Source organism: Maylandia zebra, linkage group LG8, assembly GCF_041146795.1.
Source record: "Maylandia zebra isolate NMK-2024a linkage group LG8, Mzebra_GT3a, whole genome shotgun sequence".
NCBI lineage: Eukaryota > Metazoa > Chordata > Actinopteri > Cichliformes > Cichlidae > Maylandia > Maylandia zebra.
The window spans coordinates 4,923,084-4,950,353 of NC_135174.1; the positions used below are offsets into that span (position 1 = coordinate 4,923,084).

Consider the following 27,270-nt stretch of genomic DNA (forward strand, 5'->3'; position numbering starts at 1 on the left):
GCAATGCTCCAGTAGAGTAGAAAAGCACAATTTAAGGACAGTCCATTTTCCATTTATTTAAACTGGACTCTTTACTCTTTGCTGATGGTGTCTTTTTGAGCATCTATCTCAGATTATCAGACTAATATTACAGATGTGTGTAATACAAACCATTCAAGAGGCTTATGGTTCAGTTTTGGTGGTAATAATAATAATTCTGTTATTTAGCACTAAATGTGTCCTTCTTTTAGACTTCTATGGGCCAAACAGAGAATAAATCCTATTGTTGTCAGACTTGGGACAGTCACTTTATCACTTTTCAAAATGTATTCACACAGATACATTTGTCATTGAATAATCCTGCCTGGGTCAACCACACAGATGAAAAATGTAAGTCTCATGGTGTAAACATGAGTTTCGGGACCTATGCACACACACACACACACACACACACACACACACACACACACACACACACACACACACACACACAGATATTAACATAAGGCAGATAAGTGAATGTAGTGTATGGTCTGCAGAGGAACGGTGACTTTGTCCCCAAACACCTTCGAGTGCATTGGCTCGTACCATCAACAGTCCTCTCATTTGTGCTACATTCCTCAGGGAATCCCGAAGTCGAAGAAACTATCAACGAGCCTGCCTGCTCTGAGTCAGTCAAAGCTAATCAATGATTAAAAACCTCTCCTATTCTTATTTCATGCGCTTTTCAAAAAGCAAAGCCTCTCTGTTCACGTTGCGTGTCAGAGCACACGGCTCTGCTCTGGAAATGGCACAGAGGGCCATGACGGGAGGAATGAGGAAAGCATGTTTATCTCATCATCTGTCAATATTCATAGAAATGATAACTGCCTGATCACTCTGCATTGCTGTTTGTAATCATGCATCTACTGTAATACAGCAAACATTGAATCAGGGTCATATTTTTAGGACACAAAATATTTCTGTTATTTTTGCTGTTTAATATATTCAGTTTGCAGTCCTGTGACTTACAGTCAGGACTTTCAGCTTTGGTTCACGGGGTTAAAAAACATTCATCGCTGCTATTTTAATATATTTAATTGGAAAATTCAATTTCATGAGTGTGTGTGTGTGTGTGTGTGTGTGTGTGTGTGTGTGTGTGTGTGTGTGTGTGTGTGTGTGTGTGTGTGTGTGTGTGTGTTCATAAAATTAGCAGGTAGAAAGCATAGAGATGATTCAGAGCGATTCAAGCGAAACTCTTTTGCTGCAGAAGTAAAGCAATTTCATTGTCATCGGTCTGAGCTGTGGGCAAATCAAGAGCACAGATACATAAAATGCCTGGCTATGCACAGAGGCACTAATGATTAGCCAGATATACTAAACATATAGCTCTTTACAAGACAAAATACCTGCCTCCCCTATGTTCCCTGTGTCTCCATGTCTGTGTCAGGTACTTTAGGTTTACCTGTTTTATTTCTTATTTATTTATATATTTCTTATTCATTATTATTATTATTTTGGTAGTGTCCTGTCTCTTGTGTTTTGTATTTAGTTTTCCTTTTAAATTTTTTTAAAAAGCTCTGAGCACAAGATCCACAGAGTGGACCATCACCTCACTACCTGGATCCTGGACTACCTCACCGACCGACCACAGTATGTGAGGACTCAGGGCTGTGTGTCGGACAGGGTCGTCTGCAGTACGGGGGCCCCACAGGGAACGGTTCTGGCTCCGTTCCTCTTCACCATCTAAACTGCAGACTTCTCCCACAACTCCACCCAGTGCTTCCTGCAGAAGTTCTCTGATGACTCTGCAATAGTCGGCCTCATCACTGATGGGAACGACAAGGAGTACAGAGGACTGACCCAAGACTTTGTGGACTGGTGCCAGCAGAACTACCTCCAGATCAACACTAATAAAACCAAGGAGCTGGTGGTAGACTTCCGCAGGCACAAACAATCTCCACTGCAACCACTGAACATCCAGGGTATGGACATTGAGGCTGTAGACAGCTACAGGTACCTTGGTGTTCATCTGAACAACAAACTGGACTGGACTCATAATTCAGACTACAGGAAAGGACAGAGCAGGCTGTACCTGCTGTGGAGACTCAGGTCTTTTGGAGTGAAGGGCCCACTCCTGAAGACCTTCTATGACTCTGTGGTGGCCTCAGCCATCTTCTATGGTGTGGTCTGCTGGGGCGGCAACATCTCTGCCGGGGATAGGAAGAGACTGAACAGGCTGATCAGAAGCCAGCTCTGTTCTAGGATGCCCCCTGGACCCAGTGGAGGTGGTGAGTGACAGGAGGATGGCGGCTAAGCTGTCATCCCTGTTGGACAACATCTCCCACCCCATGCAGGAGACTCTGACAGCACTGAGCAGCTCCTTCAGTGGCTGCAGCAGCGCCCACGGTGTGGGATGGAGAGATTTCGCAGGTCTTTCCTCCCCACTGCTGTCAGACTCCACAACAAAGACTTTTGCGGCTGTTCAAACACACACACAAACCCACACATGTGCAATAAGACTAAGTGCACTACTCCTTTCTGACAAAGTTGTATTTTTACTCAGTTGTATATAGAATTTCTATTCTATTTTTATCCTATTGTATATTTTATTCTATTTTATTCTACTGTATATAGTATTTTATTTTATTCTATTCTATTCTGTACAGTTGTGTACAGTATATTATTCGTATTGTATTCTAATCTTTGCTATATAACTTTTACACGTGGGACTGTGGGACTAATAAAGGTGATTTTATCTTATCTTTTTTTTTTCTTCTTCTTTTTGCCTGTCCCGTTTGGCTCTTTTGCATCAGAATTGTTGTCTAAAGGCAAAGAAAGATGCCCAACGGATTTACTTTACCAAATTGACCATCCCAGCCTTGCCGTAATGGTCCATTTGATTCACCTTTTATTGTTTATTTTATTTTCACTTACTGAATATGGGACAGACTTGACTGGGGGAAAGAAGGGGAGAAAGAAAGAGGGAAAGAGAAACAGCTGAGAAGAGGGACGGGGGAGAAGGGCAAAAGACAAAAAGATTTTATCTTATCTTATCTTAGAGGCTGGGGTCTACCACACCAGATGATGACCCTGACAAAGGCCACAAGCTGAAACGCGTTGGTCAGTTAATAAAGTTGTTCCTCTTTACTTTTAAGTGTTGCTGGAGCCCCTGCGTTGTGAGTTTCTCATCGTCTCCATGCACCTCGGAAGTAGGTGAAGTTGTGCCAGAAAATATTTGCTGCGGTCTATCACACCAGGCGAGACCCCAGGTGCAGGCTGTGTAAAGATGCCCTGGAGTCAATCCAGCACATAACAGCAGGGTGCAACATGCTACCAGGCAGGGCATACATGGAACGCCATAACCAAGTGGCCAGCATAATATACAAGAACGTCTCTGTCGAGTATGGCCTGGAACTCCCGAGGTCAAAATAGAACACAATCCCCCCAGGATGGTTGAGAATGATGGAGCTAAAATTCTGTGGGACTTCCAGACACTGATGGACAAACTGGTGACTGGTTAACCTCCAATATAGTGGTGGTGGACAAACAGTGGATGATGGCCACAGTGATAGATGTTGATATATCAGGAAGAAGGAGTACGAGAACCTCAAGAAATACCAAAGGCTGAGAGAGGCACTCAGGAAGATGTAGAGGGTGAAGGCAAAACTTCTTTCAAGTATGCTAAATTATCAATTTGCGAAGCCAAATATAAGCCAGATTTTAATAGACTGTTAACATGACCCCACTCTACATCTCTAAAACATTTTATCTTATAATTAATTTAAAACTTTTCATTTAAAATTAATTCAGACAGGATGATGATACACAAGTACCCAAAACAAAAACTACCTAAAAACATAACCGCTTTGGCGGTGGTGATAAATTCTTTACAGGACTTTATAAACAGAATAAAGGAAATATCACACGGCAAGAATTAATATCACTGCTTAGCAATCAAGATGTGAACACAGTGTAAATTATTAAAGTCTGTGTGCAGGCATAGTAACCAACCTGGCAACCACACTGTCAACAAAATCAAGGAAAGCACTGCTTGCCAAGAGTAACACCAGCATAACTACAAATGTATATGAAGTGAATCAAGTGACTTTGGACAGAGCTAAGCCAGACCCCCTGCTCTTCGGTTAACTCTATAAAATGCTGTGCAGTTTTTGGTTCCCCTCAGGAATCTCATTCCTCATTTACTGCCACTGTTTCCACTCTACGTTAAATACAGAGTATGTTGTTAAGATGAGGAATAAAAAACGCTTTTTAATACCTGAATTATATTAAATGTACTTGAAAACACAGTTTCTCCATCAGAAACGTACATGCTGTTTTTTTGTTTTGTTTTTGAACAAGTCAGATGGAAATATTTGACTAGCTTTGTGCTTAATTTTCAATAAATTTCCGCAGCGATCAGCCTGAGATATTATATAACACTGAGTACTGCATTGTTTCTCTTTTGTTTTGTTTGAACAAAGCTCAGTAGCAGACATCTACTTAAAAATCTGTGTTTGCAAAGATGCAAAGAGCTGTGATTGGTCAGCACCGGCTTAAATACAAAGAAATCTGCTGCTTTTCTTTAAGACATAAATAAAAACATTGCCACTTCACAGTATTTCTACACATTTGTCTTCTGGGTTAAATTAAAGTAGATAAGTAATGAAATGTCAAAATGATCCAACATGCTGTAACAATGAAAGAAGGAAGCCGTATCATTGCTGCAAAGTGTCGGTAAAAGAATGGAAAACACAGTTCAATCATAGACGTGATGTCCATTTAGTGTTGCAGTGTCCTTGTGGGCCCAGTATTCTTAGTTTCTTGTATTTTTGTATTTCGTACCTTATTTAGGTCATGTTTCCTGAGTTGTCCTGTTATGTTGTTCCTTATTTGACTTCCCCTTGTGACTCTTATCCCCTGTGTGCCCCTCTATGTATCTGTGAGCCCTCATCTCCCCTCCTTGTGTTTCATTCCATGTTTCCCCAGCCCACTATGCCAGTGCTCTCTCTCTCCTCCTGTTTGCACCTCTGTGTACTTCCTGTTTTACTTTGACAGTCTCCCGTCAGTGTTGTTTACTCCTGCCTTGTCTTGTTATGTTTATCTGTGTCAGCTGTGTTCCCATGTGTGGCCACTTCCCCTGATCATCCCTCTTGTGTATTTAGTCTCTGTGTTTCATGTAGTCTGTGTCGCGTCGTCTGTGTTACCACCCCCTGTGTTCCGTATCTCCAGCCATAGCTTTTCCTTAGTTTATGTCCAGTTTAGGTTTCTGTTTAACTATTACTCTTATGCTGCCCTCACTCTGTTTTGTTCCTTTCATCAGCCAGAATAAAAGGCTCGCTTTTGTTTAACTCCACTCCTGCATCCTCGCTTGTGTTCGCTCCTGGGTCCACCACACACATTTCCGCACGGTCTGCCTCCGCAGACCGTGACATGCAGGGATGTTATCAGCACTGAACTCTGTCAATCTCAATACTCACAGAACACTTAAAGAAATAAAAGTACTGGTTTTGCATAATTTCTTCAGCAAAGTGATGCCATCTCCATTGTACTGTGCTGTCAGTTGAGTACTGTCGTAACTAATGTCACTAGACTGACAGCAGAAATTGACATATTTAAATGTGTCATTTGTCCGGAGCTGTATTGGCTACTAATCAGTAAATGTGCAGACCTTGGCTGTTCCAGTTCAGACTGTCCTCTGCCTTTATGAGCTGAGCGTCGATGTCGCTGAGCTGGCCCTGAATCAGAGGACGTTCCACATCAAGCACGGAGTGCACCACCTGCAGCCAAACAGCAGAGGAAAAAAAGAGAGAGACCTGATTTTCTGCTCCCACTAAGTGAGTACAGAAAAATCATTTAAATATCATTTCTACAAAAAGGCCAAGCACAAGCCCAGAGCGTCAACACGGCATGTCGTCCTCATTATAGTCACTATTTCTGCATTGTTCCATGCTGTCATGACTTAATTGGACTTGAACTTTTGCCTACCTGAAGCACTGGATTTCTACATTTTTAAAAATGTAATCATGTCGTTGAGGTGGCTTTGTGTGGCTGAATTAATTACACAACGAAACTGTATACTGTTTCATGGCGCATTACTGAAACTGCTATTTTGCCCTAATGCTTAGTTCTTATTAAAACTGTGAAGGTGTCTTTGATAAATACAGACTATGTACTCAGTAATTCAGCTAATAAATACATTTCTGAAATAATCCAGCAAAGGCCTGTGTCAGTGTTTTGTGGGATTTTTTTCCTGTGTCTTAAGGACGTGACTTTCAGATTCTGTGCATTTGCCAATTCTTTTGTCCTCCACTTGGCCATGTTTTTAAAAGACACGCTGCACACTGTGTCAAGATGTGCCAAAGTCTTTGCTAATAGCTCTTTGGGAATCACCTTGTTGGTGCAAAAACACGACTTTTCCCTGCCAGAGTTTGTTATCTTTGGCTTTTATCATAGATTCAGCTAAACCTCAGAACTGTGGCTCACGACTTTTGCACATGGTAAATAATTCTGTATATTTTTAATAGTGCTAGTCTCCAAAAAGATAAGGACATGTCTAATTGCAATGTGCATGTCACAGAGCTATTCTTCTCCATTATCTGATAGTGCTCCACCCAGGCACACTGTCCTGTCCTCATAGATTATTTTACTGTGTTAAATAATTTATATGTTAAATAATTTGAGAGGATAACTTCTCATCATATCCAGCCTTGATGGCATCATGTCAGCCTTATATTTCTATTCTATTATATATTATATATGCATTCATAATTTCTATTGTAGTTATTAACAAGTTATTGTAAATTCTATTCTTTGACATTGTGCTTGAAAATCATGTTCCTCTAGATGTTTCCTTAAGATTTCTAGCGCCTTCTTCAGTGTCACCCTCTATCATGCAGTTTCCTCTGAGTGACTTTGATGAAGGTCAAATCTGACTGGAAACTTTTGCTGGAGCATTTCTACAAAAGCAAAGCTCGTGTGGTAAACTGAGTTGAGTACCTGCTAGCAGTGATTCACGAACAAACAAACCCTGACTTGGTGCCAGGGTTTAGACCAGGGCTGTTACTGGCAACTAATATACTGAATATTTATGCTGGAGAAAATTTAAATTATGGGAGGCACTTCAGAGCTGCAAATGAGTGGCATTTTGCTCTATGCACAGCAGTCACAGACCTTATCAGACTAATCTGAAGTGTCAGGAGACAAGCAAATATACAGCTGTTAACTGTTTAAATTAAAGCAGATGCGTACTGGTTCATCAAGCTGTCGTCTCCTCGTTCCTCCCACCTTACTTGCTTACTTCCTGTCACAGAGCGAGAAGCTATACTGTTTTTTCTATTCTGCTTTCAAGGAGCTTCTTTGTTTTTTAAAGTGGTCCAATTCTCTAGGACTCCTGAAGATGCTAAAAAGCTTTCTTTGGACATGAGCTCCTCAGGCCTGGAAAATGTTCTACAGCACATGACAGGATTCATGTTCGGGGACTGCATTTCAGGTCTTGGAGCTCTTGTCAAAATTGACGGAAGTATAAGGAGGAGAAATAACTGAGCTAAGCCATATTACACAAAAACTGGACATAACCTATTAAGCCCCCAGCAGTTTTCTGATCTCCACGACTCCTCCCTTTTGCGCCCATCTTTGGGTGCGTGGGTGCTTAAAAGGTTAATAGCAATGATGAATCCAAATTTGAGGTTTTTGGTTAGTATCAGAGGTCAGGAGCGAGGTATAACAGAGAATGTAAAGCACAGTGGTCTTCAAAAATCAGAACTATTCCTAAAGAAATCACACGAAGGCTTAGAAGAGTTCAGGCTTTGTTGAAGAATAACGGTGGTCACTTTAAAGCTCATCAGAATATATTTATTTTTTTGCAGTTTTTTGACGATAAATTTCCACATCACAGTTTGAAAACTTGCAACCTAATCTGATCCAACCTTATTATATCGGTCCACAGTGAGTTCAAGGTTAGCCACATACTGCCACAGCTGCCCCCTGATGGTGTAGATCTGCACTGCAGTTTCAGGGATGGCTTCAGTCTGTCTTGCCACTAAGTACTTCACCTCTCTAAGCACAGCCGCCAGCTAGGAAGAGATTAAAAAGTACATTAGAAGCACTGAAACATATATCAAGACATTAAAATTGGTCTGATCAGATAATTTTTTTAAAATTCACGATGTTAGAAAAGATAAAATCACTTTGGCCCATAATTATAACCCATTATATCATTTCAATTAAAAACTGAAATACTGACCATACTAATGAGGAAGATGAAAATAAATTAGCTTGATATATCACCACTCTAATATATCTCATTACAAAAAGCACAAGCCCATCAGCTTTTCAAACTGTGTGGGAGCTAATGTAGACCTGTGGGTTAAAGTTGACTGTGATCAGCTGAGTGTCCGGGTCCCGTTTGATTAACGGCAGGCTGAGGTTGTACTGAGAACTCTCACCAACAGTCTCTGTCCATGTCTCAAACAAGCTGGTGGAATATCTAAAACAGCAAACAAAAAAGCAGACGCGCGATGACAATCGAGCAAAAGTTATTACAACAGAAAAACAATTTGCACTTTTACCATCAGAGTATAACATTGTTTCAAATTCCCATTACCAGGGCCAGGTTTTTAATTTAAGGCCACCGGCACAAAAATGTCTCATATCATGGAAATTAACATAAACAGCAAAACAAGAGGCTAAAAGGCATATGATTGAGCCATTCTCCCATTTCTCCATGGTTGTAAACAGAATGAGAGGCGCGAATCGCTCATCTGCATCAAGCACACAATAAGGATAAAGGGAGAGGAGTGAGGAGGGTTAGATCCAGGCGTGCGGGGAGGTAATATGAGGATAAACGCTGATTCATCTGCAAGAGGCAGGGAACAGACAATATGTCAGGGCTCTGTACAGCTATATCAATCTGTAAATAGCTACGATTATGATGAGAACTTCAGTGCGCGCTGTGTGCTCCTTATTGGATTTCAGCTGTGAGCTTCATTTCCTGATAGTGGCACCGCAGACGCAGAGGCAATCAAATGCTTTGGTCATGGTCATAAATCACACTACATTTTGTCTGTGGGGGTAATGAGTGAGGATGCCCATTCTGTTCCTGACTAGAATGTGTATAATAACGGTGGCATTCATCGGAGGCAACGGCGATGATTATTACAGCATAACAAGGGCTCTAATTTCTGATGGGAGTAAATTGAGGGCAAAGAACTGGTGTTGTTCATCATCTCATTACTGTGGTTGCAGGGACATGAAGTGAAGGAGTGATATTAAGTCTGTGAGGCATAAGGAATGGGCTTCTGCATGGGAATCTGTAAGTGTGTGTGGATTTCATTCACGTACTACCACGCATACACGTGCACACACGCATCTACACTTCCGGAGCAGTAAGGGCTGACTATTCATTCCACCTTTTCGAACGTTTCCAACCCTGCTGTGATCATTTTTTATCCTTCACCAATTCAAAGTGGAAAAACACAAATTTGAGAACAAACATGTGGCTCTTTAATGAATTTGTTCAAATAATACTTTGATAGACAAATGTTTTTCAGTGTATTTTAAGCTAACACACAAATGGGTGGAACCTTTTAGCCTGTTTTGTCTGTTGCTGTACGGTTAACCTTTACTGCGCTCAGTAACTGCTGCTATTGTAAGCAGTAGTCTTACATTGTAGCCCAACAGTAAACAGAAAGATGATCCTTTATGGTGGCCCACCTTCATATAGCAGGCTAAAGCTCCCCGATTCAAAGATACTGGAGCCATAGGCACTATCTGCAGACTATCTTTAACAAGCATGTAGCAGCAGAATTCCAATCTATGTAGTCTACATAAATACTTAGGAAGTACTAAACGCACGGAGGGGCTCTGATGAAACGATGGAAAGCGTCACTATAAAGACGGAGGTCTTCGTAGGTACAATATACCAAACCTCTGAAAAAAGATGTGAACATAATTGTTAAAGAAAATATTTTACTTCACTAAAATAAAAATAAAAACTCAACTTTTGAAAAAATAAAAATAAGTGAAATTGTTAGTTTTAGCATCTGTTAGTTTTAATGTATATTAACTTATTAACAAGTTCACTAACATGTTAGTTGTGTTAATTTTAAAAGAAGCTAATGCTGTTTTGCTGCATAATGAAACCTTTTTGTGGCAGACACTGAGTTGTCACAGCAGTAAATTTAATTAAAAGCAAACTGAGAATCATGATGACTCAGTCCCACTGAGTTAGTATGCAAAAGAAGTCACTCTTTAATATTAATCACACTAATGCTATTGCAGCATATCCAAACGTCTGCTGTGGAAAATGTTCATGAATACAGGTTTAAAGGTCCTGTAAGCCGACACAGGTGCTTTCAATTATCCTGCATAATTAGACCTCACTTACTCACTTGCACTTACAGTACTGGGCAAAAATCTTGAGCCACCCCTCATTTCTTTACATCTAACAAGCATTCCTAACAAAATGTTAGGAAAACTGAAGGTGCAGCAATGGGTAAACATATATGGAAATACGGCACATAAGGGAGAAACTGAGTCTGTATAATTCGAACAAGTTCATAATTGGTATGACTATCTTTATCCTTCAACACAACCCGAACTCAAGCTTTCTTGTAATTAATTTCTTGTAAAGAAAGCTTTACAAACTTTCTCGTAATTATTTAAGTAGTCTTCAGAAATAGTTTCTAGGCTTCTTGAAGGACATTCCAAAGCTCTTCTTTTGATGTTGGCTGACTTTTGCTGCCTCAGTAATGTTGAAGTTCAGGCTCTGGGGAGACCGACTTCATGTTTCATGGTGTCTTTTTCTATCTAAGTATGCTTTTACTGTATTCTCACTGTATTTGCAATCATTGTCATGCAATGAAGCCATTCCCAACCCCTGTTGAGGTTAACGTACCGCTGATTTTCAGATGGTATTGGATCAAAGTCTGATTGTTTTATTTGATTGTAGTGTGTTCACAATCCCATCAGTTTTGATAAGAACCACCCCAGCAGCTGAAATGCAGCCCCAAATCATGACAGAGTCGCCGCACTCACTGCTGAGAGTCTCCTCTGACCTCCTACTGACAAAGATTTAAAACAAAAATGTGAATTTATTACTCCATAAGAGCTGTTCCCACTGATTTTTAAACCAGTCCTTGTGTGATTTGTCTCTTCATCATGTTGTACTTTCTTATTAAGAACAGTTTCTTGACAGCCACCTTTCCACTATGACCATTTCTGATGAGGTTTTGGGAAAAGGTGGATGGATCAAATGAAGGTCAAGATTAATCTCTTAGGTCATCTTTTCTGGATTTTCCCTCCTATTTCTTGAGGACATGACTTTCCTCTATCAGATGCTGTAGGTAGCTTCTTCTTCTTTTGTCCTCCACTTTCACCATTTCACTTTCCTCAAACTTATCATTTTTTGTAGATTCAGCTAAAGAAATGGGATTTTGTGTGTTATTGTGATATTAACTGCTATTAACAAAGTGTCTAATGATTTACACTCATGCAGTCTAACAAATCCTGCAATAAATGCTCCCTTCATGAAAATTTCAATGTGTTAAACTGTTCAAGAGAAGTCTTTTGCTCAAATGTGTTATGTTAAAGTGTTAAAGTGTATCTTATCAGGTAGATAAAATAACAGGAAATTAAACAGAAATTTAGAGTAACACAATCCAATTCAACTGCATTAGCTAAGCTAACTAACCTGGCAACAGTAAAACGAGAGAAAACATGTTGATGGTTTGCAATTATTATTTTTTTATCTCTGTGATGTTTCTTTGACTGGTGTAGCTCAGTTTGATTCCATCCAAACAGCATTTCCTGCCGGGTACCAGGTGGTTGTTGGGAGCCTGAAACCCTGGGACCCTGATCTCGGCTTGCAATGGTGTGTCCGTCCTCTAGGGGATCAACTGCCTGTTGCCGTGGACATGGGCGCCCCATCTAGGACCTCTCTCTGAGATGTGTGGCTTTAGGTCTTCAGTTAGCTCTCTGCCTGCCTTTGACTCCTGGGAGGGTGGTATTCTGGCTTCCAACCCTCATTTTAAAATATATTTCGTGACAAAGACACAAATGCACTCACACTCTCTCAGTTTCTCTCTCTCACACTCACACACACACACCACAAGAAGATTGTCGGCTTATGTACCTGTGCATTTTCGAATGCCTGTTGTATGTTTGTTTTTTCTTACAGGTGTAGCAGTTGGCAATACATTGTGCATTACTATTTTAAATGCCCTAATCCTTTCCCTCTCTTTTGTTATTTTTTTCTGCCTGTACTGCCTCAGACATTGTCATACTATAGACCACATATACAGTGTAGTAAGTGAAATAACATGAATAGAAATAAAGAAATAAACAGATAAACCCGGAACAAGAGGAAAAGCGAAATGTGTTTGGCACAACGGTGTATTTAAATCATAATTGTGATTGCGAAATCTGCCAGAACACAGGACAAGATTAAAAGGAAACAAGCCCCCCTCCCCACCCCCCCACCCCCCCCCCCCCCCCCAAAAAAAACAAAACAAAAAACTAACAAACAAACAAACAAAAAACCCCAACATATCCTTCCCAGTGGGATGCTTTATCTTGCAGGGTTTGATGTTGGATGCGGTCTATAAGGCCATTTCTCACTTGGCATCAGTAAGCAGTGACAGGGCATATGGGATTATGGGAGTCCTGCAAAATAATCTGCAGAGCAGCGCCACAGTAATGAGAACATAAATCATGCCCAGAGCTGCATGTCTACATGTTATTCCACAGGGGCTGCTTCATAAATTTTCTACACTCAACTAACAAAATCACAAACGCTGGGTTTAAGAAAGGTTGGCATGAAATTACAGGGAAACATTTACATTTCAAAGACTAAAGCTAATATTTAATATCTGCCTTTATAGTATTATTATGCACTCCAATAAAATGGTGTCATATTCTTTCACTGTCTATTCTGTTTAATCTTCCTTTCTGTTCTTTTATTCAGTAATACATACATCTCAGCATGATGACACACAGTGTAACACGCTGAGATAAGTGCGGCACACACCTGTCCAGCAGTTGCATCATCTCCTCATACTTCTGGATGACCCTGGCTCCTTCTGCAGTCTCCAAGCACCTGCAGAGAAGATGAAGCTTTACAAGCCATGCAAAGGGTAGAGCCAATATCTTTCCAGGGTCCAATATTCTAAAGCCTCATTTTTATGAGGCCTCTAAAACTGCTCATTGTGATTAATTCATACTGAGACCACTGGAAATGCACGGCCACATCAACTTTCATTTTTTAATCTGCTTTATTTGAGGTGAGACTCACGGATAGGCGAGGTGTCTGAATTTGAAGAAGGGGGTCTGGATGCGCTGCTCCACCTCCTGGGCCCATCTCAGCCCTCCAGCTACTGCTGGCATATTCTTATTCACTGGAGCTGAACCTGAGGAGGTCAAACATCATCACATAGAATTACACAGATAGGCGGTTTTATGCAAAGTTTGAGCACCCTTAGGCAAATTACATATTTTGGTCATTTATGAAGAAGTAAATAAATACAGCCTCTGCAGCAAACACACATTAAAATGAGCTTTTTGAACTGTGAATTAACATTTAATTCACAGTTTCTTTTTATTTCATGGAGGGACGAAGAGCAACTGTGACATGTGCCAAACTCACGGTACACTGCCAAGTCAGTACTACCTTTTGGCAGCTTTGTTTTTGAATACATCAATGAATACATAAATGAGTTTCATTCAGTTTTATTAGTTATCTCTGATTATAGTAAGTGTTTAATGGTGAACCTTAGATTACCTATATTTTCACACTCATCCCTGCATGTTGATGGCTCAATTACCTCACCAAGTACCAGCAACTGGATATACATGTACATGATTAGGCTTCATCGGTGGAAATCCTGAGCACAAGAACACAGCTACATGTGTGATTAAAATCTGCAAAGGACACCTCAAAAGTTTTTCTTTTAGGAAGTAACTGATGCTGGTAAAAGAGAGAGCAGATTTCTCCTGTTTTGGCTTCCCTTCATTGGCTCCCTGTTAAATCCAGAGTTGAAATCAAAATCCTGCTCCTCACATACAAGACCTTAAATAATTAGGCCCCATCTTACTTTACTTGTAGTACCATATCACCCTATTAGAGCACTTCGCTCTCGCTCTGCAGGCCTACTTGTTGTTCCTAGAGTATTTAAAAGTAGAATGGGAGGAAGAGCCTTCAGTTTTCAGGCCCCTCTTCTGTGGAACCAGCTTCCGGTTTGGATTCAGGAGACAGACACTATCTCTACTTTCAAGATTAGGCTTCAAACTTTCCTTTTTGCTAAAGCATATAGTTAGGGCTGGACCAGGTGACCCTGAATCCTCCCTTAGTTATGCTGCAATAGTTGTAGGCTACTGGGGTAGTCCTGTGATGCATTGAGCATTTCTTCACTCACTATGTGTTAATAGACCTCTCTGCATTGATTATTAGTCTCTGCCTCCCTTTCACAGCATGTCTTTTATTCTGTCTCCCTTCTCTCACCCCAACCGGTCACGGCAGACAGCCGCCCCTGCCTGAGCCTGGTTCTGCCGGTTTCCTTCTGTTAAAAGGGAGTTTTTCTTTCCCACTGTCACCAAAGTGCTGTTTGTAGGGTCTACCTTACAATATAAAGTGCCTTGCGGCGACTGTTCTTGTGATATGGCGCTGTATGAATAAAACTGAATTGAATTGGTACTTTGCATCATTACCACAAGCCTGTCCGATTTCAATTTCAAGATTTCTGCATAGAGATTTCACAGATAGCTTTTTAGTTCAATCCATTTTTTCCTTTCTCTAACCCAGCCACAGACGGTCAACAAACCAGAGTACCCTTACCGCCAGTCCCAACCTCACCTCCTTTTATTTCCGCTAACACATGATTTTGAACTTAATCAGTAATTTTGGACTTCCTGATCACCAGTCTGGCTGATCCAGACGTTGCATCACCATAGCTCATTCCAGACAGCAAAAATTCCAAGGTTGAACTGTAAAATTGTTTGCTTTACCAACAACAACAACAAAAAATGTACTAAATATGTAATTTTCCCAAATTTTAGATACTACCAACATTCAGAGAAAAGCTGAACTAAAAAGGCACATAACTGAGCAACGACCACCCAATAATGTGAGATCCCCTCATGTCCTCGTCGTATAGTTTCCATATGCTAGATTTGTCAGTACACTATAATCTATCAAGATTATCTTTAAAGTGCAAATTTCAAAAGACTGCTGTTTCCTCGTGACCTCATATCAGCAGCTGGGAGGAGCTACACTGGGGATTACATGATGAACAATTACAGGGTGATTCAGCTGCCCTAATTAAGCTCAGTATGTACACACCCACACACAGGAAAATCATCTGTGTGGGTGGACTATGGGTGTGTGGGGGTTTTAAGGGTTTAAACTCAGCAAATTTCCAAAGAGCTTGGTCGTTTCAATTAAGAAGTTTTTAAATCAAGAACACTCCACGTTTAATTCCTTTAGAAACTTTGACAACATCCTTGAGGGGTTGTAATGGATCTCACTCTTCACTGATCTCAACCTTTTTTCCAACCCCAAGCAAAAGCAGTTTTATGATGTTTTTCAACAGGGAAAGACAAGTTCCCCTTGAGACTCAAATTTAAACGGTGTTTACAGCTAAACTACAAAATGAAGTATATTTAGGTGTATAAATGCACCTTAAATATAGAGTTATCATGGACACCAACATTAACTGCTGACTGTGTCTTTCTTTGCAAGTTTGTGAGACTAAAAAGTGGCATATTCTTTAAATAAACACCATCATAATGTTGTTTATAATTAGACTTTTGTGAAATAAAGACTTTGTCGTGAATCTCACCCCACTCCTCAGCAGCTTGAATGTGTTTGTTGTAGAGAATTTTACAGCAGTCCAGCTCCTTGTCAAACATAGACACAAGCAAAGGGTATTTGTCCAGAGCATCTGTAGCCACTAGCGGGCGCTCCAGCAGGCTGCCAAACATGTCCAGAACCTGCAGACAACAGATATGCCAAAGGGCTTAATGATTATGTGTGTGTGTGCACGTGTGTGAGTTTGGGCGGGTGGGTGTATGCATGTGTGTGTGTGTCTGAGAAAAAGATCCCAGACCTTAAAGGCGTGCTCCAGACCGAAGGCGTCATCAAAGGCCTGACAGAAGATAGCTCCGAGTCTTCGGTCTATGTCATCCACCTTCAGTTTAAACTGCCTCACGTCTTCTTCAAACTCCTGCAGAGGAAATAGCTCAGCTACACCAACAGCCAAAATACCAAACAGCAGTGTGATGTAATGCAAAGCCAGCAAAGCATATTCCTTTTCACAATTCACTGACTCAAAGCCATTCAACAATTTGCGATTCGAGATATTCAAGTTAAGTCAATTTATATTTGCTTATAGGTCTCAAAAACCTTGGATAAGCAAACAGATGACATTTACAAATAAAATACTTTATTGGCAGAAAAGCAATTTGCTCCACCGATGCTGGGCGACCACGCTACTGTGCTGTTAGCCAGGATAAGAAGAAGGTATAAAAGCTCTGCTGGGCCTGTAGCCTTTCATATTTCATAAAGCCCTTTTAAAAGGAATTCACCTTGACAATGCTCAGTAAAATAAGAGAGCAGGCAAGTGAATTAGAGCCCCATATATCCTATGATCATAATCATTCGTACCATGTTGTTTACATCCAAGCAGTCATAGGGCTTCTCTGTGAAGAACTTATACGTGTCAGTAAATTCCTGCTGGAGCTGTTGGACTTGCTGGCTGAGGGCTCGACCTCGGACGCCTCCAATCTCCAGTTTCTCAAGCTTCAGCAGGTCGACAGCTGTTAACAAGATATCCTGCAGAGAAGGCAAGCTCCAGTCAACTGTCATACCAAAAAATGCTGGCATTTCTCCAAGAGGTGCTGAGAACGTATTTCCATACTCACCTTAATGATTTTGACTCTGTTAACAAATCGGTCAAGTCCGGAGAAAATCAAAAGAGGGGAAAAGTCCCAGGGCCTAACCAAGCTCCCGTTCTTCTGGTACTGCCTCAGATTGGCCCGCCGGTCCTCATAGGTGCTCTTGAAGAGAATCAGGACCTCCAGGGTGGTCTGTATTTTCTGGAGAGTCTCAGAAACCTCTCCTCTCAGAATATCTTCTGGTACTAGATAGATGCAGGCCTGATAAAGGAGAAACAAGAATTATCTTTTTTTAAAAATAAGATTAAAAAAATATGTGATGGGTAATTAGCGTTTGTGTTTAGTGGCATCAGTGGTTTTGTTTAATAGGCGAGTACGGGGAGTGCAACTTCCTGCAAACGGAGGAATCCAGATGGACCTCCTTATTTATTCCTTGTCTTCTGCTCTACAGTCAACTGTCATCAAACAGTTATGAATAAATATACATGTTTATCAACCAATAGTTTAAATATATATATTAAACCACCAGTTGCCATTGAAAGCATTAATTAAAGAACTGCAATGTACTGACGTAGAAATGCATCTACATATGCACAGAGCATCTGAGGACATAAACACAGAGACCCTTTTATAGAGCTGAGGATACTCAGATCTACAATTCCAAAGAAAACTACAGCACTTCAAACCTTTTCTTTCCTCAAAGGCATTAGATAAACATTTCTCAGCTGCAAGATGTGTTCAGAATTCTTGTGCCTATCACGGTAAATGGAGCATCAGGAGAGAAGAGCTTCTCTAAGTTGAAACAAATCGTCAGCTATCTGAGCACATCACATTCTCGGGGCAGACTGTGCAGACCTGCTGTTCTATCCATTGAAAAGGATGCTGCATCTAAGATGAATTACACAGCTCTTACTGCTGAGTTTGCTGCAATGAAAGCAAGAAAAGTGACTTTCCTGCATTTTATGTGATATCGACCCTTTCATCTAACTCTGAGAAGAAAGCAAATAAGCCTGTTCCCCGCAATGTTAGGCCATTAAATAATAGTGTATTTTCACCAAATCTTGAAAATCTGGGTTGTTTAATGGCCAAATTTCACTACTGAGTTTTAATATTATAATCATTATATGGTGAATATTGTTTCAGGTGGTGATAAGAAAAATATGCAACAGCAAACAAGAAGATAGCCCAGACAGAAGCATTGGTTGGTCTCTGGGATCTAGGCCAAGTTTGAAACTGCCATGTGCAGTGTGGGCACTTAAATGCCATGGGACACAGTGGCAATCTAAAGACAGCCTACAGCTCAGTGTTTCCCAATGCACAGCCCAGCAGGTAAACGCTGGTGGCTGCCAGGTCTTTCCTGGGAAGGAGTTTCTGGTACATTATATATTTTTGGCTGCAAAAACAGGGACTTGCTTCCAATAAACTTAACACAATAAAACAGAACAGTTTGAGAGCATGAACTTTCATGGCTGAGCAGACAAAGAAAAAAGTTCCACCTACAAACAGGAAAAAAAACTCTAAGAAGAAAATCACCCACCCACTTCGCAGTGACAGGTGATCCCTGAAAGCGCAGTTCAGAAACACTGCAGTATGACTACTTAGCAACACCGACTGCCCAACTGTAACCTAGCTGTAAAACACATTCACTTGCCTGTCTATAGGGGATAGTGTGACACGGTTTTGTTTGATTGTTAGGGTTTCTTTCTAATATTGTGTTTACCTGGTAATATAAAGTGCCTTGAGGCAAAAGTTGTTGTGAATTGGCATTATAGAAATAAAACTGAATTGGATTTAAACTGAACTGAATTGAATTGTGAAGACAAAAGTCATTTCAACAAAACATGCAGACAAAGAGCAGAAACTGCAGCTGACCTGCTGTATGAGGAGGTTACATGTCTCCTGCAGGAGAACAATCAGCCGTGCTGGAGTGTTGTAGTATCTTGAGTTTGCCCACACCAGACATACTGTGTGCATTAAAGGGCCGATTAGACCCTTGACAGCAGGAATCTCCACATTCTCCATGTCAGTAAACAGAGGCTGCAGGGGTCTCAGGTAGGTGCAGATGTCTTCTGCCTCCTCGAGAGCTGCAAATGAAGATGTGATCAAAGTCAATTTGACCACAAGTAAAAAGATAAAGCATCTTGTTCTTTGGCCCTTAAAGAACAAAAACATATTGCATCTCAGAAAGCAAACTTCATTAAGTTTATTGTCTGTTGTTAGATTACCTGCAAGGACATCCTGCTGCATGTTCATAAAAGCAGCATGGTAGCAGCTCTCCACAGCCTCCAACAACGCTGCCATCTTATTCACCTTGCATGATTTTAACTGGGAGTGGATGCACTTAAAATCTGCATATCTTAAAGAAAAACAAGGGACGTTTATGGATCTATTTAACTGCAGCTTCCCAGGGGCCTGAATCACTTCTGAAAGACTGCAAAGAATGACTCAGAAAGTGTAAAACTGTTCTTAAAAACCTGGAAGCATTGCCCGGTCAGCTGTGTTAACAGCAGGTTACTGCAACAGCAATCGCAGCAGAGGTGAAGAAGAAAAATCACAGAAAAGAAACTATTATTAATGCGGTTACAAGTGAAAGGTAAACATCTGATTAGCGTAACACAACCAAAATGTTTTACTAATTTATGCCTCGAATGTTGGACAAATCTTATCTGAGAAATGACAATTACAAAAACCATTCTGGACCATTTGGAAACCAGACATTAGCAAAACCTGGTTCACTGCACATTTATATGCTAATGTCAATCACCTTCAGCATTCCAGGCTTTATAATTTATTCCACATTTACTGGGACTATAATTCATAAAATATACATTATAAAATATTTGAATTACAGACTGAGACCCGAAATTCATCCAGAAATTTTTACATAGATTGGAACTGAAGGAACAAATCAAAACATTTTCTCATATATTTTCCTTAAAGATTCTTTAAAAAGCCAAAGGGGTTGCACCATCAAAAAGAAATGCAGATTCTCTGTTCTTCTTTCTTTTTCATTTGTATTACTGCAGTCTTTACCTTACAATATAAAGCGCCTTGGGGCAACTATTGTTGTGATTTGGTGCTACATAAATAAATAAATAAACTGAATTCAATTAACGCAGGGTCAGTGTTAATTTTGTAGCTACAGACTGCACAATATGAACTACCATATGTGTTGGCATTAATTTGTTCATATGAATAACATAAAAAATGTACCAAAGGCTGGTGGCATTAGAGTATGTATTTAAGAAAAAGGAACAACTTTTGTTGTTTTTCATTTTTGTCTAATTTCTTCAGTGGAAAAACAAATGGTAAAAATAGAGCATACTGGACTGCTAGCATGTAATTCTCATAAGATGTAATTCTGTTACATAAGCAGATTTGTTTCAGCAAAGAAATAAAGAAAGTACTGGGCTGCAAATTACATTGTTCACTCGACAGCACAGGCACTTTGAAACTGAAATTAGAAGCAAAAACTTAGGTCCCTTCAGTAATTCAAAGTTGTATTATTTTCTGTGTTATTTTCTCACACTTGTGACACTGAAACAAGCACTTCTCAGAAGCTGCCACTGGCTACTTTGTGTGTGTAATAACAGAGGTGCTGACCTGTTCTTCCAGAAGAGCAACTCGGTGTGAGGTGTGGGGTTTCTGCCTTCCAGCAGAGCCTCAGAGGAGTCTTTTTTGAGGATATCACGGATTTGATGGCTCCACTCTATCACTGCAGACTCCAAGGAGTGGATGATGCTTTTATCCACTATTTCCCCCCTGTGATGTTTCACAAGTAAAGCATTTTAGAATGTATGAGTTGGACAAATGATGCATTGACACGATCCTGTCACAGCGGTCTGCTTACCTTTTGTCCGTCTCGAGGGTGGCTCGGTCTATTCGCTCCGAGCCTGCGGGAAGAGGCAACAGAGTCTTGCCTTGGATTTGGCCAGACACCACAAACACACTGTTCTTAAGGGAGTGGACATGACACTTGATATCCTGTACCACAACTTGTGGCCACTGAATGTAGTTGTTGCTGTTGGAGAGCAGTGGAGCTATAACCTGAAGGAGTTTAAAGAAATTGGAAAAATGTTATGGACTAAACTTTTAAAGTACAGAGTGACAGCAGTATTAGGAAAAGGACTTAAAGTTTTAAAAGTACTCATTTTTCTCAAGTGTGGCGTGTAAGTTAACTATAGACTGACATTAGCAATTATTTTAACCCCGTCAATTATTAACCGTTACTTGTGACAAAACTTTCAGGTCATTAGTGTTATGCATATCACTGTTAAACAATTACTTTTAGCAAACAATGTCAACCATTTAGGTACAATATTAGTTTTGGCAACGTATTAACTAATATTTTCAATTACAGATTTTAAATTACATTTTTAATTTAAGCATCATTTTTAATAACACTGACTTTTTACTATTTCAATAATTTGGCTGTTTTGCTTGGCGAGGTTTGCTTGCTGGTTTTCCCTAGAAATACCTAAGTACTTGTACCTAGTACTGAAATATGTACTGTTTTAAGCATAAAAAAGGAATAGTGCTTTGTTTTTGGACCACGATGAAAGCGGTCATTTAATTTGAACCCTCACTCGCAGCTCTGCATGCTTACTGCAGTCTAGGTAGGAGGTTAATGTACTCGGTCGTGGTAAGTAGGGCTTCATGCACCTAACAATCATTAACGTACCCTGCTCTGTGGCTTACCTCCTCAACTAGAGCAGAAAACTGGTCAAGTGGAGCATAAGACAGGTCCCCGTAAAACAAATTCTCTTTCATGGATTCGGGACTCAGTGTGGTTGTGGTTCGCTTTATGAAGTACACCGCCTTGTTCTTGGAGTCGCCAGTGAAGGAGGAGGCGGTCTGTAGCTGTCCTCCTGCAGTCACAGACACCACCAGAGTCCTCTGCTCGGCTTTGTCCAGGAACTCCTGCAGCACCTGCCTGTTGTCCTCGCTGGACACGCATTTCTGCCATTTGTCCTGTTTCAGTTTAAGAGTCCTCAGGACGCATTCCGCTATATAGTCCAGTCTCTCGTCCTCAGCAGCAGGTGACTCCCTCAGGTCCTCCATGTGCCCGGGTCAGTCACGTTGACTGTATGCACTGATTGTGTCTCGGCAACCATAGTAACGCCGTGTTTTGCATCAGGCCGTTGCTTGGGGAACATGAGCGACTTGGAGCTGACCCAGAACATCCCTCAGTCCATCCAGTTGCTGATTGACACCCATTTTCCCTGACAGGATTTCAGTGGAAAGTTTCTCTGACTGTGGCAACGACAAGCAACACACCTGAGATAAATGCATCTGATACATGTCACAAAATCATGTCAGTAAATAACTATTCACTAAAGATAGTGAATAGTTATAGAAAAATGGCCATGATAAAGTATAAACCAACAAGGGCGCACAGACGAAAGCGTCTTCATTTTAGGTAACATGTTTAAACATAGCAAAAAGGTATCAGAACCAAAATAAATTTACTGCGTAAAACATTCAAACTTCTTGTAGAGTTACTCTTTAAACAAATGTGATGTAGTAAACCCGAGCGGTATGCGTGTGATGGAAGAGATAACTGGTGTTTAAAATGAAACACGTTTGCAGATTCATAAGTTCTGTAGTTGTAGCTAATGTGTCCTGTATGTTAAAACACTTCGCATACCTATTAGTATTCGAAGGGCATCTTCCTTCGGGGTCATCAAAGACTCTGGAGTGGATGTTCAAGCTGCGCCCTGTAGGGTTAAGCTGTGATGAGCACCATTACTTTTCTACGTGAAGTCTTCTTTAATTGATTACATGCAGAGGATACAGGATGTTTACCTTCTCGAAAAATCATCACGATTATCAGCACACTGGATATGTTCGGACGAAATATGAATCCATAAGTAACCTGTATGAAAGTTACTATTTATACCCTTTAATCTAAATGATGTAAATGCTGATGGTTTTGTGAAAACTCTCGTTTTTGTCTTTGCCCTTTCGTTTATTAGGAAAGATGCGATTGCCACAGCTAACCACAAGGTGGCAACACTGCACTTACTAGTCAGAGGCCTGTTCCAAGAAGCTTCTGATTTTGTCTTTATGTTTACTCGATGCTCCACACTTTGTGCATTCCTGAGCAAAAATCTGACATCCTGCCATCTGAACAGACTGCAGGTCTGATATGAGGAAATCCAAACGTCACTACTGTACTGGTTTCTTGGAAGTGGTCTTTCTGTGTGTCCTCTGTTTGTGGGATATGATCAAACCTCACAGACTGAACGTGAACCATCGTGCTGCTGTTTGACAGGATGTGAGGCCAGCAGAGGAAATGAGTGTGTGCTCTGTTCATTATTCTCATGTGGGATGTGGAACAGGATTAGCAGCAAAATGACATCAAACACCGCCTCTGACGTCTTTTATCCTATGTAGGTGCATTTTATGCTGGGCCACCTTCAAGCACAGTGTGTGTGTAGGCGTGTTTAGGTGTGAGTTTGTGTGTACGTGTATGAATAAATATGCATGTGTGTGACCAATTGTGAGTCACTCAGACTGTCCAGAAGCAGCAACTAAGGAGTTTCGCTTCTTATGACAGAGCAAAAAGAACTGCAGAAGCCAGACTTTCCATTTCAGAATCACATGAACCGCCTGGTCCCTGATATGATGGAGCTGCTTGCTACATCCACTTGGGTGGCTGGACACTGGGATACATAAACCAGGAATGTTTCCTTCAACTGCATCTTTATATCAGCGAGGAGGATGAAAGTGAGTCTGTTACAGTAAAAAATCCCTAATGTTGCTAATCAGTTACTATTTGTTTCTGGTTATCAAGAAGGGATCAGAGTGGAAAGACAAAGAACATTCATATTTACACATTAATCTAATACATACTAATTAACATTCATTTATCTGACAGTCTTGCAAGCTTCAGAGAAAGTCTACTTTGCATTTAGAGGTTTGATCAGCTCAGGGGTCGACAACCTGCGGCTCTTTTTTGTCCTTATACTGCGGCTCCGGGTGGTTTGGGAAAATAAATTAGAAGTATTTAGCTGAAGTGTATTTTATTTGTGCTTAGTTCTTTTTTTTAACTTGTAGTTCTAAATTGGAAGATTATTGTGATATTAAAATATAAAAATAAAATTGTATTTTTTTATTTTTCATCGCTCAAAATAAGCGTCACACTCGCGGAAGCCGGTATACCCACCAAAACGCCCGCATTTATCAAGACTTTCAACCCCAGGTAGGCCAATTATGGATGTTCTGATCCTCATTATGTCAGCAGCTATTCTCGACCGTGAACTAAGTTAAAAACAAACACCGCTCACGCCTCACAGATGACAGCTTACAGTCCTGCGTAAAGATGAAAGTGACTTCGTACAGCCCCGATTTGCAGACGCTGTGCGCAGAGGTTCAGGAGCAGAAGTCCCATTGTAAACATATCACGGCAGACCCGACGATGTTTCCATGAACACGCTTTTCAGCATCTCTTTATTGACCACTTTTCACACACGGTTGCTGACACATACAGCCGGCTGTAGCTTTTCAGCTCACAGCCCGACACACACCAACAACAGCAGAGAGAGCACAGACTTTAAGGTGGCGAGGCGTGATTGCGGGTGCCGCTCAGGTGCGTCCGCCTCCCCTGCAGCGACGCTGCAGACCACGCCCCGCCACACACATTAACCAGGTAAAATACATATTTAGACAGAATTTTGCAACTATCTACTTTTCATTTTTTAGCAGCATAGTGCTTTTTTTCCCAATTATTTTTTAAAAAGTCAGGTCACGTCAAGGCTCCAAAAGCTCAAAGGCGATATAAGGGTGGCGGCTCACAACAGTTTTTGTTTGCTACATGGATCATTTTAGTTCAGCTGGGGGTGTCTTTCCTTTTGTTATATTTCTTTAAGAGTTCAAAATGTGTTAATTACATAAATAAAATGTAACTTTCTCATTAGCACTTCATGGATTTTATAAGCAACACACTTTAGTTGTTCACACAAAGCATAAAGGTAAAGGTAAAAAAAAGCAAACAATATATACAGTGTTATCTTCATTTTAGACGTCAAAAAGTATTTGCGGCTGCCAGTGTTTTCTTTTGCGTGGAAACCAGGTCCAAATGGCTCTTTGGGTGTTAAAGGTTGCTGACCCCTGGATCAGCTGGATCAGTTTTGCATAGGATGCATTGTTAAACAGACACAAAGTTGACACAAAGACGGTTAGGGTAGAAGGATTCTATCAACTTTAAAATAGAAGATTGCTGTATTTCAGTGGTTGAAAAAAAATTCAATGGATTATTTGCGATATTTGTGAGTTAAAGAGCAAAAGTAAACACAGAGCAGAAATATGGGGAAAGGATCAGGGCCACAACAGGCAGTGAAAGTCCAGGTTTTTCCAGATTATTGACAGTTCATCTGTGGTATGTCTCTTCAAATTGGCATCTTTATGCTACTACATGAGGTCCCTTCAGTCAATATAGTTATAAACTGCTGTCATTCATCAGACAGCAATGCGTGTAGTTTTTTTTTTTTTTTGGGGGGGGGTAATTCAACAATTTCTGGTCTCATGTGACACAAAACTGATTCCAAGTCATTCAATGTTAGATATACAGACTCTGGAAAGGTTTAGGTTGGCAATATTCTGAGTTGAGCCATCAAAATCAGTATCACACAGCTGGGAAGACTCTGGCAGTCTTTATGCAACCCATCACACACACTTTTGATGGCTTGCTCTCAATAATGAGAGATATGTTTAAAAAAAAAAAAAAGAAGATTGCCAGTTTCAGCTTATTGCTGCCATCATACAAGCAGCTCACAACTTGTCTTTGGTATTTTGCAAGACAGAAGCTTCAGTTTTGTTACTGCAGCACTTGAATCTGTACAGAAGTGATACACAATAACTGCATACACACATCTTCACTCCATGCTTTATAAAAAGGTGTTACTTTGTGCTGCCGTTGCTGTTTTTGGAGCTTATTTTTTCAGATGAGTACAAAAAAAAATCCTTTGAAGCAGTTTGAAAGGGCGCTCAGGCATTTCTATTACACTTTCTTAATTTTAGATATGAAACTGTTGTTGTAAACACAGTAGACCAGTAGAGGTCAGTAAAATCCTTAGATTAAATCATGTAAATGCTTGCAGCCAAGCAGGAATAATCAACACTCACTAATAAAGTTATATAGACTTCCACAGAAAATATCATAGACAACTGTATGAATAAGGCACACGCTCGTCCTAAGGTCTTTTGGCACACTCCGATAACATCTGTGTTCATGTTAGCTTAAGCTCCAAGCATAAATACAGATTAATAAACCAGTGCGGGGGGATATGTAAACCTATGCTATGAGTTTGAAGCTTTGTTGTGTTGCGTTGGCATCAGTTGGCTGTTTAAACTTACCTTGTTCAGCTTCACATAAAGCCTTGTAAACAGGTACAGTAAAAAAAACGCCTTTATGAACTTGTTAAAATTCTTCTTTCATCATCTATAATTTGCCGGTCCCTCTTTCTTCCTTGTTTTATTGCTTTCAGATGTGTATCAGCATCAGTATGAGAGAGCCCTGCTGGATGAAATTCAGGAGAAATAACACTTTTGGTATTTGTCCTAAACGATCCATCGACACATCCTCATTCCTCTGAAATAAAGCTAAACTGAGTTCACAGACTGAAATGTGGCCAAGTGTCTGAAGAGCAAGTATGTTCACAATTGTGAGTCACTGTTTTTTTTTTATGTATTACCACGCATGTTATCTTACTCATACAATATTAACAATGCAGGACTTTGAAGACATTCCTCATTTTCGTACTTTAGCTTTTAGATGACTTCTTCTTGACACATGTCCAGGACGTCTGGTCCCGACTCCAAATCTCTGTGCTGATTCACGAGTGCATGGTCATCTGTAAGCCTTAGTTGATGTAAAAAATGTATGCACACACACAGTCCAGGTGTCCAGACATCGTCATTAGCTATGGGTAGATTCTCTTTTTATTATTAACAATTGAAATTAAAACAAGTATCAAGAAAGGATTTTTGTGTGTCTCTTGTAGTAAGCCTGCCACGTTTACCTGGATTGTATAAGATTACAAATGATTTAGTGTTACACAAGAAAAATTCAGCGTGCGTCTTTGAAACAGTCTCAGAGTCTGTATCTGAAATGTCAGTTTATAGTAGAACATTCTATTCCACTTTGGAATTGGTTTGGTATCTTCCAATCAGGCATTTAGCCACTGAAAGTCATCAGCTGTGCTGTTGGTCTCTTTAGAAACATTTTTAATGGAATTATCTTGGCAATAATGTCTTACTGTGTGGAACAGCTCATCCATGATGCTTGTGCTTTATTTTTAGTGAGTTAATGTCTGGTATTTTCATAGTTTGGTAGTGTATGGACATAGCTTTCTAACAACAGTTGAGAACTTAGCTCATACACCGGTGATTACTTCTTGTTCTGAAAAATAAATAAATAGTTAA

At 40.3% G+C, this 27,270-nt stretch overlaps 1 protein-coding gene across 1 annotated transcript in view; it reads right to left on the reverse strand.

Moving 5' to 3' along the window:
* dnah9 (dynein, axonemal, heavy chain 9) overlaps nucleotides 1–21,918 on the reverse strand; it is a 180,592-nt gene extending 158,674 nt beyond the window's left edge. Inside the window, exons 1-14 of the mRNA XM_004569683.3 lie at nucleotides 21,544–21,918; nucleotides 20,696–20,892; nucleotides 20,449–20,607; nucleotides 19,071–19,201; nucleotides 18,718–18,929; nucleotides 16,873–17,106; nucleotides 16,616–16,783; nucleotides 16,059–16,175; nucleotides 15,792–15,942; nucleotides 13,250–13,364; nucleotides 12,986–13,054; nucleotides 8,320–8,446; nucleotides 7,887–8,033; nucleotides 5,630–5,738 (exon numbers count right to left, since the gene is read on the reverse strand). Coding sequence (XP_004569740.2) covers nucleotides 5,630–5,738; nucleotides 7,887–8,033; nucleotides 8,320–8,446; nucleotides 12,986–13,054; nucleotides 13,250–13,364; nucleotides 15,792–15,942; nucleotides 16,059–16,175; nucleotides 16,616–16,783; nucleotides 16,873–17,106; nucleotides 18,718–18,929; nucleotides 19,071–19,201; nucleotides 20,449–20,607; nucleotides 20,696–20,892; nucleotides 21,544–21,906 — 2,299 coding nt within the window. The 5' untranslated portion in view covers nucleotides 21,907–21,918. The remainder of the gene's footprint in view (nucleotides 1–5,629; nucleotides 5,739–7,886; nucleotides 8,034–8,319; nucleotides 8,447–12,985; nucleotides 13,055–13,249; nucleotides 13,365–15,791; nucleotides 15,943–16,058; nucleotides 16,176–16,615; nucleotides 16,784–16,872; nucleotides 17,107–18,717; nucleotides 18,930–19,070; nucleotides 19,202–20,448; nucleotides 20,608–20,695; nucleotides 20,893–21,543) is intronic.
* Nucleotides 21,919–27,270: the final 5,352 nt, after the last annotated feature.